The sequence below is a fragment of the Hyaena hyaena genome, unplaced genomic scaffold (genome assembly GCF_003009895.1).
Source record: "Hyaena hyaena isolate Hyena2069 unplaced genomic scaffold, ASM300989v1 scaffold_908, whole genome shotgun sequence".
Lineage (NCBI taxonomy): Eukaryota > Metazoa > Chordata > Mammalia > Carnivora > Hyaenidae > Hyaena > Hyaena hyaena.
Window position 1 is genome coordinate 365,833 of NW_024081544.1, and position 22,509 is coordinate 388,341.

The 22,509-nt window shown below is 41.5% G+C and overlaps 1 protein-coding gene across 1 annotated transcript in view; it reads right to left on the reverse strand.

Moving 5' to 3' along the window:
* Nucleotides 1-236: 236 nt before the first annotated feature.
* The window catches only part of SNX18 (sorting nexin 18), a 30,560-nt gene continuing 8,287 nt past the window's right edge, over nt 237-22,509 (reverse strand). Inside the window, exon 2 of the mRNA XM_039220801.1 lies at nt 237-3,923. Within this exon, the coding sequence (XP_039076732.1) occupies nt 3,670-3,923 (254 nt within the window). The 3' untranslated portion in view covers nt 237-3,669. The remainder of the gene's footprint in view (nt 3,924-22,509) is intronic.

Genomic DNA, 22,509 nt, shown 5'->3' on the forward strand with positions numbered 1-22,509 from the left:
GCTATGTGCTTAACAGTTACAGAAGATACGAACAGAAACAGAATCAGTGGGACGACAGGGATGACTTATGGTTTTAAACTAGTCAAGCTAGCTAGTTTCACAAACAATTTCTACGGGGCTGCAGATGGAAAGCTTAAGACCATGAACACACTCTTCTATTTTTCTGTATGTCTTTCACATTTTGTTAAATGCTTCCTTAACTACTGGAGAAAAAATAATTATAATACTCTACTGAAGCTGAGAAATAAAACAAAGTTTATTTATTTAAAAGACAAACATGACTGATCTGCACTAATCATAACATCTTGAAGGAAAAAAAAACCAGCGTTCAACACTTTTAGTCTATAAGTAACTAACACCCTATGTTTGCTTCTTCTGTTCGCCAAAGAGAAGGCTTGCAAATGAGAAAACTGGATAATGCATATTGATTTAAAAGTACCAGATACGGTTATTTGTTTCTGAGGAAATGAAGAAGTGGGAAAAAAAATGCCTATAGCAACAAGGTTGGTAAAGAATGACATGTAAAGGCTGACCATAAATTTTATGTGCTTAACTTGACAGACTAAGACATTTTTCAAACATTTTTCAAGTCCTTAATTATGAGAACAGCAGCAAAACTTAAGACAATAAAAAACTGGTACTGATGAACCTGCTGTGTTGTTACAAATACACGTTAAGACATCTGTGTCAGTGAAGCCCAAGAAATGACTTTATTCCCACTTACGGTAAAACCTCGGATTGCGAGCAACTCATTCTGCGAGTGTTCCACAAGACGAGCAAACATTTCTAATAAATTTTAACTTGATAAATGAGTGATGTCTTGCAATACGACTAGTCCGTGATGCTGAACGTCACATGATTACCACTGAGCCAATGCTCTTGAAAGTAGCTTTGATATACATGTGCCTTGGATTACAAGCATGTTTCTGGAATGAATTCTGCTCGCAAACCCAGGTTTTCCTGTACTACTCTATGCAAGCCAAAGTGCACGGACTCTGTTTCACTTTCAAACGTGTTCCCTTATTCTGGGTTTAATCTGCACCTTTAGCTACAAAAGCCTGGGTGAGTAATGGGGTTACATCTAACTCATGGCTGCAAAACCCATCTCACTGCATGACAATCTGACAATCACAGCACATCAAGTCTATCTGTAATTAAAATAGCAAAACCAGGCTCAGGTGGATGCCCTCATGATATAAATACATCACATATCAAAATTATAAATTACAGAAATAAAGACAAATAATGGCATGAAGGGCATGATAGTTTATTTTTAAAAAAATTGTACCACACTGATCATAATGACCAGCATACACATTATGATGGCTTTTCTCTTGGGTATTAACATTACAGTATTTTGGTATACTGAAATGTTTCAATAGGACCAAGAACGTTAGAGAAATAAAGATCTTAGATGAAAATGAACACTAATAATTCCGGTGTCCTACCCCACAGAATTCATTTAAACCCCTTATGAATCAGTGGCATTACAATGTTATGTAGTTATGAAGAACAAAAGTTCTCTTCTAAGTAGGCAGCATGAACTTATACCTCCTTGTACTTTAATTTTCAGTTTTTATAATTTAAGCTATGTCCACCCTGGCTAAAGCACAATCATAACAAGACACCTCAGAGAATTTCCATGCTACCACTGCACAACTTTAGTGATTTTACTTAAAAAAGAAAAAAAAAATCAAACCACCATCAAAATAAAGAGGCAAATAAAACTGATTTTCAAATCATTTGAAAAGCATAGAGCTTATCTGTCCAATACAGACTCAAACTTAAATTAAATGCTATAATTATAATCTCCAAACTTCTGCAATAAAATTAACATAGATATATGGGTTTTGTTTATAGAACTATATTTTGCAGTCAACAAGATAAAGTTACTTTTTAGAGAACAATATATTTGGTTACAATTTCCACAATTCTGCATATCTGTAGTAAAGACAAAGCCACATGATGTTAAATCTGGCTCTAAGTTACGTAAGGTATAAAAATTTGATCAAAATTATGACACTCTGATCTTAAAAATCCAACCCATATGAGATTTTTTTTAGGATAAATGTACTGTTGAGTAATTATTTCAATAACCGTTTCCTTTTTGAGTGTCTGCAAATTGACCCTTTCTTTTTTAATCAATGTGACTCACCAATATTTCAAACTGACCTCTTTACTTCTGTGTTACCATTTCAATATCCAGGGATTTCTGAGGCAGCATAAGTTTGACTTCAGAAAAACAGTAGATACTTTAACCTTTCAGTGACACTATTTCAATCTGTAAACTCAAGAATCACATTATTATAGCTCAGCAACTATAAAAACATGGAGATTTTGGCATTTGAAGCCAGAATCTCTTTGTGCTTTTTAAATTAAGCTGCTTTTGAATCTTTTTGGTATTTATAAGCCATTCATATTTCCCTTATAATAATAGAAGAGTATATTTAAAATAATTTTTAAGGTTAAATGTCCTGGGGGTTTATCAATATTTAAAAACAAAAAACAATTTTTTTTCCTTCAGCATTTGGAATAGTAGAAATTATTTCTGGTCCCTCCTTGGATCAACCAACGCTACTTTCAATCACGTAGAACACTGAATTTTACAGACATCCCTGAAAGTTTTTGATTAAGTAAACGAGTGAATCACAGTGGAGTCTCAATCAGTTAACAGTGTAGATCCATTAAAAAAAAAAAAAAAAACGCACACACACACGCACACTGAATATTAAAATCTTCAAGATAAAAAAAAAAAAAGAAAACCCTCCTAAGAATTAAAACCAGGTATGTGTCATCACTGATTCTGTGCTTGTGTCCCCAACTGATTAGACTCCTCCTTCTCTGTGTTATAAGACATGTTGGTTTCGATCTCCACGCCAAGTTTCTAGGACCCGCGCGTGAAGAGGCTATGCTACTACAGCATCTAAGGAGCAGAGCGGCACCGTTTTCTCCCCTAACGGACTCTTCATATCCCGAGATGAGCATCAGGTCTCCCTCGGCTGTGCTCACCAGCGTGTGTCGGGAGGCAAAACTTGCCAGGCAAACTGATGACAGCTGAGCCGCCCACCCCGCCCCCAGTGCCAATATGAGGTTACCAACAGGTTTGTTATTGTATGCACTGGCCTTTCACTCTTTCAATCAGAAAAGTTGTGATTACTTAAAAAAAGGGGGGGGAGGGGGGAGAAATGAAAAACCAAGAGTTTAAAGGCACAAAGTCGCATAGCTGCTCTAGTTGGAGTTTGTAAACAGAGAATAGGTTCAATTTAGGTAATCCCAATCTATGAGAGTAAAAAGGCATCGGCAGCAGGCTTTTACCCAGCCAGCTTCTTTGAGACCCTTCATGGGTTTTGAGGTCTACAAAGTATGCACTAAAATACCCATACTTCAAAAAGCAATAAGGCAAATAGTATAATCATTATTCCAAAAGTTACAATGGTAGTGTAGGCATACATAGTATAATTTAGTTACAATGTGTGGTACTGTTTCTATTATATAACCATATTAACTGTTTCTTTCCTACATAATTATATATTCAGCAGAGCTTCAGTTGAACACAAAACCATCCTTGTACCACCACTGATAGTTGGCAATAGCTCTTTGATAGCAGTTTTTATTCTGCTGTAGAAATATCCATGAACTGAAAAAAGTCCACAACCCAGTGTCCAGTCATTAAACACTATCATATTTGTGAAGAGCTTCTTCCAACTTCTGTGTCACTTTTTGGAAAAATATTATTTGCTGTTGTAAGAAATGCTGCATCTGTGATTTAAAGTCTCTTACTCGAATTTGATGGAAGTGGTGAATTTCAGCCAAAGTGGCGAAAGAAATAGTGTTACAGCGATCTTGAATGCCATCCGCCTTTTGGACCTCCATCTTCCCTTCTTCCACGTGTCGCCTACTCTCCTTTACTTTGGTAAGAGCTCCTGTAGTTAAAAAAAATCATAATAATAATTAAATATATAAATACACGTATCCTAACAACATAGCTACAAGTAAACAGACTCTTGCATTATAAATACTTGCCTAAATTATTTCAAGCCTTTTGGAACTTAAAGGGATGACTGTTATTACTTATTAAAAACAAAGGAATCTGATAGGGTTTCTGAAAACACCGCCATTGCTGCAATTTCACTTATCAAAACTAGCACTTGCCATTGACCAAGAACCTATAATAGGTTGCATCTCTTCCAGGGAGAGAACAGATAATAAACTGCAAGTAATGGTCTCTAAAAATACAAACCAAGGAACTGTGATTTTCATTTAAGAGAAAGGGTGTGACACCATTACACGCACATATACTAAGAAAGTTATCTATAAACACAATATCCCACAGAAGATGCAAATCTACTTCCTCAGAAAGTCTCACTGAAGACGTACTGTAAAGACTCTAAAACCACACTCTGAAACTTGTTAGTGCCAACTTGGGTTGTATTTTAGAAATCATTCATGTCATGAAGGGGATGTGGAAGGGCTGACAACGCACAATGGGAGACCACCCTCACTGGGCCGCGGCCAAGCCTGTGTCTTACTGGCGATGAGGGGGTGATTCTCTACCAGGAGACCCACACCTGGAGCGCGTGGCCCTGTGAAGTAAGACTTCACCACCTTTTCTTCAGGGCTGTAAGGACCAATGAGTTTTTTTTTTCTTTTTTTTTTTTTACAAATAGTTTATTGTCAAATTAGTTTCCACATAACACTCAGTGCTCATCCCCACAAGTGTCCTCCTCCGTGCCCATCCCCCCCACCCCCCCCCCATCCATCAGTCCTCAGTTTTTGTCAGCATTCAAGAGTCTCTCATGGTTTGCCTCTCTCCCTTTCCCCCACCATTTCCCCCCTTCTCCTCCCCCTTGTTCCTCCGTCAAGTTCCTCCTAATCCTCCTATACGTGCAAACATATATTTGTCCTTTTCTGCCTGACTTATTTCGCTCAGCATAACACCCTCAAGGAAGGACCAATGAGTTTTGAGTCTACCCTAATGATGACCTGGGAATAAAGACAGAGGTGCCATTGCCTCTGGTCAAGAAATGTCACCAGAGGGGCACCTGGTGGCTCAGTCAGTTCCGACTTCGGCTCAGGTCATGATCTCACAGTTTGTGAATTCAAGCCCTGCACTGGGCTCTGCTGACAGCTTGGAGTCTGGAGCCTGCTTCGGATTCTGTGTGTCCCTCTCTCTCTCTGCCCCTCCCTGACTTATGCTCTGTCTCTCTCTCTTAAAAATAAACAAACATTTAAAAAAATTAAAAATTAAAAAAAATGTCACCACAGTATGTACAAGGGAATAGGAAGGGGACGATCACTCTGGCAGGTGCCACATGAGGGTAGACCTCCCACAAAAGCACAGTCATGTGACGACACCAAAAACCAAGGATATTTAGGGGTAGGAAACAAAGGATCTTCATGGATTCTTGGAAATGAATAATGGTAAAGTTCAAATTACTTGCTTATGGCCAGCTCAAGAATTCAGATTTTGGCTCCATCTAGTACTTATTCTACTAAACCATGTTGAAGGACGAGAGAGAAACCTCTAGCACACCTGGCTGGGCACTCTTCACCATGGTAACACCAAGAGGGACAAAAAGAGCCTATTTAGGAGGAGAGGGGAAACCTGAGTAATTGTTTCTGTAGAGAGAATTCATGGGCATTAACATGGCTTCAAGAAGACCCCTGACCAGGGGCGCCTGGGTGGCTTAGTCGGTTAAGCGTCCGACTTTCACTTAGGTCATGATCTCGCGGTTCGTGGGTTCGAGCCCCGCGTCGGACTCTGTGCTGACAGCTCAGAGCCGGGAGCCTGTGTCTCCCTCTCTCTCTGACCCTCCCCTACTCGCACTGTCTCTCTCTCTCTGTCCTAGAAATAAATAAAAATATAAAAAAAAAAAGAAGACCCCTGACCAATCCCACCAGGAAGCCATCCCTCTGAAAGTGCAGGACTTTTTATACATCTGTAGTTGCCCTGGGCAAGGCTAGCAAAACCGTAAAACCTACCTGCTTGTCATTTATACTAAAGAGAAAGAAATCATTTTTCATAGCAAATGTATCTTATCTGTGTCCAAGTCTCACAAGTAACATACAAAAACTGAAGTTGAAAACACCAGGAAAGTACTAATGAGACAGAATTAGGAGAAACATTTTTAAACAAGATGACTGAGAATATGAAATTATGAAATGAATGTTTAAATTGGCAGAGAGAGAGAGAGAGAGAAAGGGAGGGAGGGAGGAAACAGGAAGTGAAAAGTCTCAGGTGATCTGACTAGTTTATGATGATTCCACCCACAGGCGCCCAAGCCCGCTGGGCACACACCGAGGACACACAGCACCCTATCCCGTGCATCTGTGATGCCTGTGTGCACGCTGCCTGCACTGGTACTATGCTCCAAGGATCACTCGTTTTAATCATCAAAGCCTGGAGAGTAGAGTCCTGTATACAGGGGCTCTGAAGCCTGGCTCAGCTGGCGAATGTCCAACTCTAAATGACATCACCATGTTCTTAGAAATTGCCCTTTAGGAGACGGAATTGCACATCTGCATCTCTAAAAACCAACTTAAAAGGGAACAAGTCTCAAGTTTTTACAATTTATCAGATGGGCATACATTTTCAAAACTCCTGGACACAACAGTAACTATCAAATCTCGCTGAGGCCTAAGGATCTTTTGGCATTTAACACCTTTAACTGTTTTAAGTGTACATCCTAAAAACGCCAACGGGAATTTGAGACTCGTTTTTCTCCCAAGTATCAAATGGGTAAATAACACAAATGCTCCTACCTTCAAGTCCCAAAAGGCTCAGCTCTGGGACAAGGATTTAATTTGTTTAACAAACGTTTATAAAGGACCTGATGTATATAGAGCACATTGCTAAAACACAGAGATTCAAACATTTTAGCATCAAGTCCCTGACCGCCCCCTTCCTTCTCAAAGAAGCCACCTGGCAAAGCACACGGAGGACAGGCACACACAGGACATGAAGTGAAACAGGACCACAAAGTATGTAATTCTGTGTGGGAGTTAAATATGTCTTTCTCCAAGATAACATGTGAAACTGTCACGAGGGAAAGAGCTCAGAGGACCTACTACATCCCAGGCATTGTGCTGAGGACAAGGCTGGGGGTGGGAAGTGGATAGGGCACAGGTATATAAAAACAACAAATGGCAGCTTCCTAAGAGAGTAAATAATATATGCTAGGCATTACCCTAAAATTTTATAGAACCACTAAAAATCCCAAATAGCCAAAATGATCTTGAAAAAGAAGAACAGAGCTGGAAGTATCACAATCCAAGATTTCAAGGCATACTAAAGCTGCAGTAATCAAAAGAATATGGTACTGGCAATAAAAATATTCACATAGGTCAAAAGAACAGAATAGAGTCCAGAAATAAACTCACATTTTTATGGTCAAATAATCTATCACAAAGAAGCCAAGATTTACAATGGGAAAAAGATAACAGTGTTGGGAAAACTAGACACCAAAACAATGAAACTGGACCACTTTCTTTTACCATAAAAACAAAAATAAACTCAAAATGGATTAAAGACCTAAATGTGAGACATGAAACCATAAAATTCCTATAAAAAAATACAGGCAGTAATTTCTTTGACATCTGTCAAAACATGTTTCTAGATATATCTTCTCTGGCAAGGGAAACAAAAGCAAAATTAAACTATTCTGACTATACCAAAATAAAAAGTTTTCACACAGCAAAGGAAACCATCAACAAAAGAAAAAAAAATCCTACTGAGATAAAATATTTGTGAATGATATATCTGATAAAGGGTTAATATCCAAAATATATAAAGAACTTCTACAACACAACACCAAAAAAATTAAATAATCCAATTAAAAGTGGGCAGAGGACCTAAACATTTTCCCAAAGAAAACATGCAGATGTTCAAAAGACACATGAAGAGATGCTCAACATCACTAATCATCAGGGGAAATGCAAATTAAAATCACAATGAAGTATCACTTTATCTGTCAGAATGGCTAAAACCAAAAACACAAGAAATAACAAGTATTGGTAAGGATGTTGAGAAATGGGAACTCTCATACACTGTTGGTAGGAATGCAAATTGGTGTAGCCACTGTTGAAAATAGTATGGAGATTCCTCAAAAAATTAAAAATAGAATTACCACATGATCCAGTAATTCCACTACTGGGTATTTACCCAAAGAAAATGAATACTGTAATTTGAAAAGGCACATGCACCCTTATGTTTATTGCAGTATTATTTACAATGGCCAAGATATGGAAGCAATCCAAGTGTTCTCGATAGAAGAATTGATTGGATTAAAAAGATGTGTCACACACACACACACGGAGCGGGAGGGGAGGAATATTACTCAGCCATAAACAAATAATAAAATCTTGCCATTTGCAACAATATCGATGGAGCAAAAAGTTATAATGCTAAGTGAAATAAGTCACAGATACACAAATACCACATGCTTTCATTCATACATGGAATTTAAGAAACAAAACAAAGAGAAAAAAGAGACAAAGAGAACAGACTCTTAAATACAAAGAACAAAATGGTGGTTGGTTACTGCAGGGGAAGTGGGTGGTGAGGATGGGTGAAACAGGTGAAGGGGATGAAAAGTACACTTATCTTGATGAGCACTGAACAATGTATGGAATTGTTGAATCACCACATTGTACACCTGACACTAATGTAACACTGTATATTAATTATACTTGTATAAAAAAATATATGGGGCATCTGGGTGGCTCATTCAGTTGAGCAACTATTAATTTTTGGCTCAGCTCATGATCCCAGAGTCATATCAAGCTCTGTGTAGGGCTCTGCTCTGAGCATGAAGCCTGCTTGGGATTCTCTTTCTCTCCCTCTGCCCCTCTCCCCCTAGGCACTTCTCACATACTATCACTAACCCTACTACAATTTTACAACAAACATTACTCTTACTTTTATAAGGAAACTGAAGAAGCTACTCAACCTCTTTGAGCATCAAATTCATCAGGTAACCAAGTTAAGATGTGAGGACGGGATGTGAATGGTGACTGACTTCAAAGCAAAGACTATCTAGAAATATTTGAAATGAAGTTGGAGTCTGAATGGTTAAGAAAGCCAGGTGGACCTAGGTGAGTGGGGTGCTGGGGGAGAAAAGCTGGGCAGTTGAGAATCTGCTGTTTCTCCTCCTCCTCTCCACCTGCTCCCCAGCCCCACACCTGTGGCTGAGGTTCCTGCCCCATAAGCCGCCTCCCTTAGGAAGTCCCTGGCTTCTATTTTGATATGCAATTCAGAAGGCCCTGTGAATATGTAGAACTACTATACAGGTTTTGAAAATTTCCTTCTGGAATCTTATTAACCTCATTCAATTCACTAATTGTGCCTGTAAAGCAATTTAATATTTGTAAGATGTCTGATTTTCTGGTCTTGGTAACAACACTTAGGTGCCACAAAACATTGAAAAAGCAGCACATGTTTCATGATTTTGAAACATCTAAACCCAAACATACATGGGGGGGGGGCAGAGAAAGAAGGTCTCTTTCTCTTGTTCTCACTCTCTATCTGCCTAGATTGTATTGAAAGATTATATAGATTAAGAACTACAACTAAAAATAGTAACATACAATCCCTTTAGGGATATATAGGCTTTGCTTCTTTGCTCTGATGTAGTTGGACACCCCAGAAAAAATAAACTTTATTTTGCAAACAAGGAAGGATGGAACAAACCACTGAGGAGAGGAGTAAGCACCCAAAGGCCAACTCCACTTGGAATTCTGGTTTAACCAACTTAATGCATCCATTAACATAATGTATCAGGATTACAGTAGCAGGGTGACAGGAGATATAAGAATTTTTTTTTTTTAAAGAGACATAGTTCCTGTTCTAGGGAGCTCAAATTATTTTTTAAGGTGAGTTACATGCCTAAAACGATGAAGGGCCTATACAAAACAGCATATATTACACAGTGCACTTTAAATGTACACAGTCTGGTTTGTACACTCACTATATATAGTGAGTGCCATGTATAAGCAAGGAAGATTAGTCTCCACAAAACTACCACAAATTTACAGCAAATTTTATTGAGAAAAAGGTTCTTTTAATGTTTATTTATTTTTGAGAGACAGAGCACAAGCTAGGAAGGGGAAGAGAGAGAGGGGGGAAGACACAGAATCCAAAGCAGCTCCAAGTTCTAAGCTGTCAGCAAAGAGCCCGACACGGGGCTTGAACTAACGAGCTGTGAGATGATGACCTGAGTCCAAGTCAGATGCTTAGCTGACTGACCCAGCTGGGCATTCCTAGAAAAATTTTAAAGCAACCTCTTTTAACTGAAATGTAGCTGATTTACCCCCAGATGCACCTTCAGAAGAAAGAAGATTAACAATAAAACAAGGTGACAGCAATATACTTTTTAAAAACCCACTAAGAGTTTCTGAATATATCCTGAGTCAAAGTGACAGTAGCCTCATTCCTCCTCTGAGCGTACAGCAGCTGGCTGAGTTCAGGATGACAACAACATCCTAAACCAATTAAAAAAATAAATAATAATAAAGTTACCTTTTGTAAAATATTTTGCAAAGTTAAAAAAAATATTATTTCTTTTAAGAAAAAAGTCATTTTGGTTTTAAATATTAATCTCACACCCCTCCAGCTAGTTTTTCCATGGACATCTAACATATAGGATGGGTTCAGTGTGATTTCTTTCTTACAAAAAAGATAAAGTCAAATTATTCAGTAAGCTAATTATAGAAGTTCACTGACCAGTTTACTGACTGGGAGTAAACAGAAAGAAAAGTGACATCTTTTAAATAGCTCAAGTCGCCCATGTGAACAAATCGCAAGGGTGTTTAAACTCTTGGGGACTGACAAACAGAACTGCTTTCTCAAGTCCCCAGAAGCTTCCCTCTACCTACCTCTACCCGCTGTGCTTCCAAACCCTGGATCCTGTCAAGATGAACACAGGAACATATTTTTCCAACAGAAATGATACTACAAATACTGGCTGGATGTAAATGAAACAGTGTTATTAGAACTATATTTTGGGGTTTGTCATAAGTGGCTATGTTCCCACAGTTGATTTGGCGATTCTCAAACCAGGAATTACCTGTGCATGTTTCTACATTTCACATATTTTCATATTTAGAATTTTAAATATCACAAGAAAGGCAGAGATAGCCAAATTCTGAATCAGGTGTAGCCTGTAAGGAGTGAAAGTTTGGAGAAAAAAGAAAATATTGGGACAGAATTAGATCAGTACACACTTGCTAAGTTTAGGATCACTTTAAAAATTGGTTTGTAGCTGCTGAAGCAGTAGCAGCCGAAGTTCGCTGTAACCAGCTGCGAGCTGTAACGAGGCATTACTACATCATGGAAGCATTCTCTCAGCCGTACTGGTTTTCACCAAACCCAAGAAGAGTGTAAATAAGAACCAAAAACGTTGCCCAGAATCTAAAGAACAAAGCGAACACACATTTTTTATCATAGAATATAAAAACAGGCAAAGGTTTTCAAAATCAAGTGGCTGACTTAGGAGGAATCTGCCAGCCCCCTCCCTCATAAACTTCATGCTGCCACACTGCTTTCAGAACAGAAAAGGGAAATGAAAGAATACAGTAGAGAAATTACACAATAAAGTCTAAGGTACAAAGTGGTCGCTGCTGGATTAAACAAGAGACCAGGTGATACTCATGGTCAGGACGACAGTTTTAAAGCAAAAGAAAAATTTTAAATAGGAGTGATCGAAGGGAAAAACATTTTAAAATGGGGAACAGAAGTACATTACTGTGAAACTGTTTCCTGGGCTAACAGGCTTGGGTAGTTGCGTCTGGAATACTATATGAACTGAGTAAGATTTTATTATGAGAAGAAAACATAGGCAAGTATTAAATTCTGAGATTAAATAAGAAGGGACTGACCAATACAGAGCAGTGTGAGTACACTCTTCTTCATAAAATAAGTAGCCAGTAGAATGGTAACATTTCTAGAAGGAAATAAACTTGTGAGAAGGTAACACATGAAAACTGTACGTTCTTCAGATATATTTGAAGTATAGGAAAAAGTATTGTTGAAAGTGAGGCAACATATTTCAACCATTCCCCATTCTGATGCTCCCAAACAGGCAGGGGTAATCCAGCAGGCTCCAGGGCACAGGCCGAGTCTAACAAACTCAGCTGTTTCTCTCCCTCAGGGAATGCTGTGGAAGGAGGCAGAAAGGAACAGAGGTGCACCTCCTCCCGAAAAGGCTTACAAGTTAAGAATGAACTTTCAGTGGAGCACTCAATTATTAAATTAGCTGGGTGAATTATCAGAATTTCTCCACAAAATGGAAAGTTCACTGAAGAACCAATAACCCTAAGACTTTATTGCAAAAGGGGGAGCAGGAACCCTGAGGACTTCCTTCTCCTCACTCCACCCCTGACAAGACACCTGCTGGAGAAGTCAGTAGGGCTGATTCTGAGGTGACAGGGGCAGAGTTGGTCCCCAGAGTCTGTGGGGGGTTTTTGCTTTATTTTTGTCATTGTTGTTTGAAAGCTCAGAGGATCTTAGAAGGGTCTTTGGTACAATTCTCTCAGTCTTACAAGTGGCTAAGTGGCTTGTCCGAAGTACCACAGTTAACTCATGACAAAGAACCCCCAACTCCTACCTGCCAGCCAGGCCTGCCCCCTTCCTATTTTTTTTTTAATTTTTTTTATTCATTTCTAGGAGAGAGAGAGAGAGAGAGAGCGTGAGCAGGGGAGGGTCAGAGAGAGAGGGAGTCACAGACTGAAACAGGCTCCAGGCTCTGAGCTGGCAGTCAGCACAGAGCCCGACATGGAGCTCGAACCCACGAACCACGAGATCACGACCTAAGAGAAAGTCGGACGCTTAACCGACTAAGCCACCCAGGCGCCCCATGCCCTGCAGGGCCTCTGCTCCACTCTGTTGGAGAGGGTCCCTCCCTTTCCACAATGGGAGTGCTAAAAGGAAAAGGAAACCAGTATTTTTTCACTTCGCTTTGGGACCTGTTTTTAACAAAATCTCCTGGACTTTTCTGACATCGTCAGCTGCCTCTGCACAGGCAAAATTCCTGACAGGTTCATGCTTATACTTATTGCCCAGACTCAAAGAGAAGTACTCTGCCCTGTTCCCCATCACCACACAAAGCTCTGCAGAGCCCATGTCCTAAATTCAATCCTACCCCTCTGACTCTGACCATTTCCTTTGATTCTTACCAACGTGAGCCATCTTGCACAGTTTTAAAGCAAGCTCAGGCTGGAAAGAGAGAAGCATGAAATAACCACGAGCTGGTGCATAATCCATATATATGTACTCAATTTCCAAGGGATTACATTATGCATGTTTCTAAAGAATACAAAATAACTACAACTAAAGAACTTAATCGTGTGACAGGGCTCATTAATATTATAACTCTAAAGGAGACTCCAACTCAAACAAATTCATTTTATAGATTATGATCCAGGAAGTCAGCACTATTTTCAAAGGCATCATATTATTTCCATAGCATTAAGATTATTTCCATCAGTAAAAACTGTTGAAGAAGCATCTCTGTGTTATTTTGGTGTTTGTAAAAGAGCAGCGAAGGTCTGCTATCATCCAGTCAATGAGCACGAATCAAGGGCCCACTGCAGGCTGAACGAAGCCACCAGCAAATGCAGTCCGTCACAGTACACTACGCTGTATAATTTCCTGGCAACTTCTGACCCAGCAAAGTAGGATGGGGGTATTGGCGGGGGGGGGGGGGGCGGAAGGAAGCCTCTCAAACACTGTCCCACTTCAGGCATTTTAGCCAGGGAGAGCCCTCAACGCAGTGGAAGTTGTATGGCCTCCTTTAACTTCCCTCTCTGTGTCCCTTTCTTCCACCTCCTGGGCCCTGCAGGGCTTGCTGGCTGCCCCAGCTGCCCCCCACCTCCAGCCGGGGCCAGTGTCAGCACCTGAACTTTGCCTTCCTTTCCTCAACCAAATCTCTTACGCTCAGTATGTTCTGTCCCTCCTAAGGCCAATTATACAAAAGGCCTAGTCACTAAGCAACAGAGATCCAAAGACTACATTTTCTCCTTTCAAAAAAAAAAAAAAAAGAAGAAGAATAAAAGGAAAAAAGGAGCCAGCACTTTATTTAATTTTGAAATCATGAATGTGGCAAAAAACATTGACTAGGTTTTCTGTCTTCCCAGGGCCTTGCCCCAGAAAATCAAAGCCAAGGTGTGGGCTGAAAGGCAACACAGGGAAGTAGAAGTTGCCCAAGACTGGACTAGGCCTGTTTTTCTTCATTTCCTTCAACACATATAACTTTGAAAGAAAATGCTAATATGGTCAACGTGGCCAATTTGCTCTTATTCTCTCATCACTGGTCCCCACACCCTCTCACCCCTGCTAATTCCCCATTAGCTTCTGCCCTGCCCCTTTCCTTCCTCCCTTTGGGTCTCCACCCACCCACTGGTTGATGACTCTTTCCCCTTTCTGTTCCAATATTTACTTTTTGATTTTTTTTTATTAAAACATCTCAAAAAACAAAGGCCAACATCCACTTAACAGAGAAATGCAGAATGGCTGTCCATCCACGCAAAACAGTCGTCCGTGAATCACACCTCTGTGCTCTGCACTTTGCATATGTCTTTTCCTTCTCTTGAACCCTGAAGGAAAAGCAATTATCACTCTCATTTTCAGAGGCAGAAAGTGAAATTTAGGAAAAGTAAGTAACTTGACTGAAAGTGTCCAGCTGCATGTGAACCCGGTCTGCCCAGCTTCTCAAGTCAGGTAGTTAGTTCCCAACTGGGACTGCCCCACCCATGACCTCAAAGACCCTCAGAGGGGCCCCAACACAATGCACAAGGCAGCACAGCGACAGGCCCCTCGGAAGCAGCATCTCGGGGATAAGCAACCCACGAACCACCTCTGGGTTCTCAAAACTCGATTCCTGAGTCAAGTCATCCCCAGTGGGCTCCTGGTTTAGAGTTTAGTTGATAATAATAACGTCTGGGCGGGGGCAATAGTAACACTGAACTCAAGTCAGTGAAAGCAATGTTTTTTGAAGGGACTAACAGTCCCTACAGCTGAGAACTATCAAAATTCAAAGGTAAAATTAATGCAAAATTCACTTTCAATTCATAAATATAATAAATGGCAAAGAGAACTTTCGAGTGATTTTAAAAAGGAGGCTTCGAAGAGGGTCAGATACAAGGATAATAAACTGCAAAAAGAAAAGAAACCTGGCTGCCAGATGATGTACAACTCAATCATTTAACGAATCCGGGCCTCTGAGTTCGGTCTGGTCCTGAGATGCGGTACGTAGTAGTTTGTTGTAGGGAAAAGCCTTGTTCCTTCCGTCCAACGAAGTGGCCCTATCAGCTCACTCCAGGCCCCAGTCACCAAACGTGCGAAGGCAGGAATGAGGGGCGAGGAGAGCACTCCCCGGAGTGCACCTTACAACATCTGATGACTGTCACCATGCACATATTCCTGCAGCTCACTCTGCTCCCAAACTGCAGAGTGAAACTGCACAATTATACCTCTTGTGGCTTATTTGGCAGGACGGGCCGTTCTATGAGAGAAAATTTTACACAAAGCTTCTTGTGTTTCAGCTTATACGGAATATTAAATATGTGACAAAGTTACTAGGGCTGTAGATTCAAGAGAATTCTGTAAACATAGTATGTTTTTACTTCAGAAGGGTCTGGATACAGCAGTGAAAAGGCTGATTTGCCTGTGGCCATGCAAATATAGATAAGGACTTTAAAATGTGAGAACAGGAAAAGAAAAGCATGTATCATTTCTTAAAGATTTTATACCCATAGAATCCTCATAGGTAGAAAGGACAGGCTTGATAATTACGAGCATACAATAAAACTTTTTAAAACAACACATTTTGTAAAATAAAATCCACATGATGGTTTAAATTCAGAGGATATGATCGATGCCTATGGGCTGCAGCTCATAATCCCTAATTTCCTAAATCTTTTGTTACCTGCTATACAAGCAATGGATGCACAAATACAGCCGCACTAGGTATACTTGCAAGCTGCCGGCACTTTGGGTTTAGATGACCTCTGACATACAATAAAACATATCTGAACCAAAGAGAAAACTTAGGAAACTAGCTTCAATAGTTTCCTCTTTTCTAGGAAGATCAAGAGAGACCTCAGCTAAAATATCTAATAGAAGCTGCTAAACAGACAAGCCACCCAGTACAGAAGGACAGTGAGGTGACACCAGCTCTTTAGAGACCCCCAAGGAGGCGTGAGCCACACACCTGAAGCCAGGTCCTCAACCGATGAGTGCTTCTGAGAGGGCCACAGTTAACCCTGTACGTAGAAGAGTAATTTCAACAAATAGATTTCTTGCTTTCAAGTATTTTTTCCCAATGTCTCCTTTTTGACTTGAGAATTGTAATTGTAAACCAGTGTTACAAACTGCCACGTGGCTATGGTGGAACCCATTGGTGAGCAAGCAGCACAGCATTCATCACAGTCCTTGCCCTTACTGCCACCCACCGTGGCCACAATGACTGTGTGAAACGGGATCACTTATGTCAAGGGGTTTCGAGGTGCAGCCAGGAAGCCATTACGGACATGGGCCTTCTGCACGTCCTCACTGGCTGGAGCCAAGAACCTGTGAACTGGGCCAAAGGGGCGGCACTGCAAGGACTCAGCCCAAACACCTGCAGCGTGCTCGAGTGAGGCTCTGCGGGGGGACAGCCTTAGCCACCAATTATATTCAGCCCAGATTTAGTTTTATGCCACCAACACCAATCGAAGTTCTTTCTTTGTAAGCCACATATATAAGCATTTGCTCTTGATTTAAAAACCCCTGATTTTGTTCCCTGGAGGCACCATTTGGGCTGCTGCCCAAATCTGTGTTCATGGGACTGTAATTCTGGGACCCAAACAAATGCTTTTGTTTTTATCTCAGCTCAGTCTCTTTCTTCTGTTGACAACTAGCACTTCACATCCCTTTACGATCACTGAGCTTTGGGGACAATTCCTAAATCAGCAGTTTCAAACTTAAAAACATCTCTGACCCTGGAGTTTTCCTGCTTCCTCATGCTGGCGGGGCTCAGGTTTCCAGGGGGTGACGAGTCTTTACTTGGGCTGCATCTGGGCTCCCTTGAACTAGACCATAAATAATCATCTGAAGACAAAACAAAGCACTCGGAAATACATCATTTTTAAAATGACCTGAAACACAAGTCATAAAACATGAAAACTTACAGAGGACCCACGCTGACACCCATTAGTATTTAGTTAAAGATATCTCCCTGCAGGCACCAGGTAGCTTTTGTGATTTTCACAAATGTCAATATCACTAAATACAAAAAAGGCCCAGAAAATAGGACTTCCAAGACTCCCTTCAGCCCCGTTCCTTCTCTTTCCTTCTCTTTCCTTGTAATCCTGCTCGTCTTCTTAACCTGCCTATTTCTCCTCCTGGCATCACTCCTCTCTGTCACCAAACTTGAAACCTGGAAGGTAACTGTACACTCAGGAGAGCCACTTGTCACCAAGTCTGGGCGCTCTACTTGGCAGGTATCTCGAGCTCACCTGCTACTTTCCAAAGCCTCCTGCATGCCTGGTCTGCCTCGGCTACTCCAACAGCCGCCTCATCTCCACACTCAGCCAACAGGAGGAGCTTCTGGAAGGCCTGGCCCGGGGCCAGGCTGCCAGGCTGCACAGCGGTGAGGGACACCTCCAAGAGCTCACAGTTAAATTCTGTGGCTCATCCCCTGTCTGCAAAATGGGGATAATGGGGCTATTTACCTCAAGATCTCCTATGAGGTTTAAATGGACATAATGAATGTAAGCATGAAGCATCACGCCTGGCACATGGTAAGCCCTCAAAATATGTTTTGTTTTGTTTTTTTAAATTTTTTATCATGATTCAGATGCCATTTTTCCGTTTCAAACCTTTAGTGGCCATTGCCTGCCTACAGAATACAAAACGTTCTAGCAGGCATGCTACTTACTGCAGCATAATGAACACTAGTTTTAAATCAAGGCAAGAAATGAACTCAAATTCTGGCTCCGCTATTAGATGTGTGATCCCGAAATTCACTTAGCTTTCCAGAGTGTTAGTTTTCAAAGGTTTCGCATGGGGATAATACCCCTTTGGGGAAGTTAATAGCTGTACTTGGTTGAAGAGTATCCACCCCCCCAACTCCCTCCCCACACCACCAAAATTCCCATCCACCTACATACAGCCTGTGACTGTGACCTTATCTGGAAATCACCTTCGCACATATAATTAGTTTACGTGAGGTCATACTGGATTAGGACAGGCCCTAAATCCAATAGGACTAGTTGGATTCTTAAAAGAAGAGGAGACCAAGAGACAGGCACAGGGGGAGAACATCAGGTAAAGATGGAGGCGGAGGCCAAATGACAGCAACGATGGCATGGAAGAACTTCCCCCAGAGCCTTTACAGGGCACATGGCCCTGCCAACATGGTCGTTTGGAAGGTTGTCTTTTTAAGCCATGTCACAGCAGCCCTAGGAATCTAATACAATAGCTAGTAACTCATGCGTACACGTATTTGGCATGCAAAATGATGACTCCATGTTATACATGAGGAAACTGCAACCAGTTACACAGTGAAGCCCGTGGGACCTCAACTCCCCCTGGTTGCAGAGTGCATGCAGTCAGACCCGCTCCTACAGGGAATCGGACACAGTGTAACTGCCCGAATACCGCTACTCACACAGTAAGGACTCAAAAGAAGGTAGCAATTGCTATTACTACTCATACCCCAGCTCCGGCACCTGCCTGACCTCCCAGTTAAACACTTTCCTTAGGGGTCAGGAAGTTTTGCACATCAAGGCAAAATGGAGGCTTTTATACCCATTAAAAATGGAATCATTTAGAAATGTGAACACCACCCTTAGCTGCAGTGCTGTAACAGGTACATGGGTGGCTTTGGCCCACAGGCTGTAGTGCGGAGCCTTGCTCTATCTCCAAGTATCTCTGTTGGTAGCTCCAGTCTCTTGTCTGCAGGTCATTTTATACTCCTCCCTGTTCCTTACCCTCACTCCCGTAGGCACTCAGCCTCTATCTCTTCCTCCCCAACACCACGCACACAGCCTCAGTTGAGGATTTCATCATGTTCTGCCTAAATCACTAAGCTGCCCATCTCACCTCACCCACACACCACCCTTTACACCTGTCACTAGGACCTGTCCATCTAAAGTGCAGGCCTGAGGATGTCAATACCCTGTTTGATCTTTCCTTGACTCTCCCCTCTATCCCCTCCAGAACCAGGTGTAAACCCAGTGGCCCATCACAATCCTGTGGGGAGCTCTTTAAAGAACACCACTGTGTAGGCCACAGGTCCCTAACATTCTGATTCATTAGGTCCAGGGTGGGGCAGTTGTAACCGCTCCAGGGCTGAATCTGATAGGCAGCCAGGATCTAGCCCCTGAGTTTTGTGCATGATTCCCTCTGCCCAGAAAGCCTTCCAGACTCTGCCTGCTAGGCAAACTCACAATTTATTTTCAAAAAACTTCTCATAGTGAGACTGGCAGGAGCCACCCATGACCTCTATCCTCTCCCCATAGTTGATTACTCCCTCCTCTTCCCTATTTCACACCATGGCATGTGCCCACAACTGCACATGCATCATACTGTATAGTGACAGTACTGTACGGTGACATGCTGTATGCTAGCCAATTTGACAGTAAATTATATTAATATATGTACATATGTACATACACATATACATATATGTATGTCTACATATATATGTCCTCCTTTCAGAAGAAGAAATCAAATGCCTACACCCAAGCTCCCAACACAGTTGACAATGACTCATCCTCAGGACTCCTGTGCACTCTTACGATAGGCACTAAATTAAGTCGACCTCCTCTCTCCCAATTCTCTGCACACACATCCTACTTCCATTATGGAACTGCACCTTCCATGAGAGCAGATACCTACTGCACAGCATCTATGCTCAGTGATTTGTGTATCCAAGTCATTCAACAAGATGAATGTACTCTCTAGATCCTGTGCTTGGAACTAAGCAAAAAAGGGACCCTGACAGGAGTGTTAAAATGAAAGCTTACCAAAGAGGAAACAAGTGTATACACATAAGTTTAAATATCAAGAATCAATACAAAGTGAAATCATGAGGTATATAATATTAATTTTTCTGGCATATAAAATAAAGCATTTTAAAACTTCTCTTCTCACCAGTTTAGGAAAGCTACTTCATAGATACAAAAGTTGAAGACTCTTTGTCTTGCTCATTTATTTACTTTTGAGAGAAAGAGAGCGAGAGAGAGAGAACGAGTGTGTGGGAGGGGCAGAGAGAGAGGGAGAGAGAGTCCCAAGCAGGCTCTGCACTGACAAAGGGCTCGTTCTCAGGACTGTGAGTTCATGACCTGGGCCAAAATCAAGAATTGGATGCCCAACTGACAGTCACCCAGGCACCCTGGGTGCCTACTTTTTTTTAATTCAACAAGCATTTAATAAGCACTTATTATGCATGTACAAAATAGTGGAGCTACATACTACATGAACATAAAAACATGGCCCCAACACACTACCCCATAACTAAGCAATGTATAGTCTTTGGCACACCAGTTAGCATTCTACCAGCCATGGCTACTGGGAAAGGACTGGGCTCCAAGTAGGAAACTCCAAGGAGGAAACTAGATTTAAGGCTTGACTGTCCATGCATGTGTTGGAGAAGATGTCAGCAGAATGTAGGAGCCCATGAACCTACAAGGGTTAAATTCTAGTCCTGATTCCCATCCTCACTCCTGTTCCACTCCTAGTCTTCCTGGTTTCAGTGGATGGAAACTCCATTCTTACTGTTGGTCAAACCAAAAACTGCAGATGACCCTTGATGACTCCTTTCCCTTTCACATGCCCCTTCTGATCCTTTAGGAAAACCTGTTGATTCTAACTTTAAAATGTATCCAGAGTGGGATCTCTCCTCACCATCTCCATCATCCCCACCCGGGCCCACACATCCATCGTCTCTCACCTGGATTACTGAAGTGGTTTCCTGCTGGCTCTCTGCTCCTACCTTTGACACCCTACCTTCTCTCCACTCTACTGTCAACCAGCAACTAGAACAGGTCTATTAACAGGTCCAGGTGGATGTCATTCCTTTGCTCAAAGTCCTTCAATGGCTCCCATCTCACTAGGGCTTTTCCTCCAAGCCCTGACAATGACCTACAAAGCCCTACTAATTGGGCCTTGTGAGACCTCATCTCCTTCCCAGATCCTCTTAGCTCCATCACCTGGCCTGCTACCTGACAGCACATACCCACCCCAGCACCTCTGCTCTAGCTGTATGCTTTGCCTGAAACGCTCTCTCCCCCAGACATGTGTTTGGCTAACTCCCTCACCACCTCCAGGCTTCCATTTAAATCTCCCCCTTCTCAATGAGGCCTACATTGATCATCCTTTTTCATCCATTCACTTTTCCTTTTTCATTTATACTTCATTCTACCTCCCCGTGCACACATGCTCTGCTCCACTTTTATGTTTTCCCTACCACATACATTAAAATGTACTTACTCTGCTGGTTTTTCATTGTGTCTCTACCCTGCCAGAACTAGAATGTAAGCCCCACGAGGGTGGAGACCTTTTTTTGGCCAGTGACGCAATCCTGGCATCTTTAATAGTGCCTGATCTATGATGGGCACTTACACATTTGTTGAATGAAGTCAGGTTTATCTCTGAGAGAATGCTCTGAATAAATCTAAGATCTTGGCTCCTTTCGCGAACTGCTGTCTCACTACCTGGCAAATAATACATAAAGTTTCCTTAACAGGAGAGGAAAGTCCAATCACAGTGACAGATAAAAAAGTCTAAGGAAAGGAGTAGAAATGACAAGTGAACTAACACTCATTCATGCTAAAGTTTAATCAAGCTACAAATACAAGACCACCAATACAAGTTTGTTCCTGCTTTTGGAGAGGAGATAGTATTTTGAACTCAAAGTGAAGTACACTTTATAGGAGGGAGCATCCACCACAATTTCTCTAGTGGCCCTACTAATTACATCCCTTGTTTTCAGAGAGATGTTCTCCAACTGTCCACCACACCCCAGCTTCCAAACACCTGGGAGCTCTCACCAGCAGGTAGGAGAGCAGGTATTCTCAATTTCACATTCCCAGCTCCTGGTGGGCTAAGCCCTCAATCTATGTTTGTTGATCTGAACTAGAAGTGCACAAGTTTTCATGCTCGCAGGTTATAAAATCACATAAGCAGATAGAATGTTATTGAAACTAGCCTGAAACAATGCCTAAATGTTCATCATATATTTTCTAAGTATTTTATTTTCAGTGTACAGATGTTACTTTTTTTTTTTCTAAGTCAATTAACAAATGATACCTAGGAGATCACGAACCTCACATTTACAGATGAGGGAACAGAAACTCAGAAATGTCAAAGTGATTTGTGCAATGACACAAGTGATTTAGAAGAAGGGAGTAGCTACTGATAGGGATACCAGTAGCTACTGGATAGGGAACCAATTTACACACACTCTTTAATGTGAACCACAAGCCAGTGACTCCAAATAACACTGCCTTTATTTCTGGTACCATTCCTTC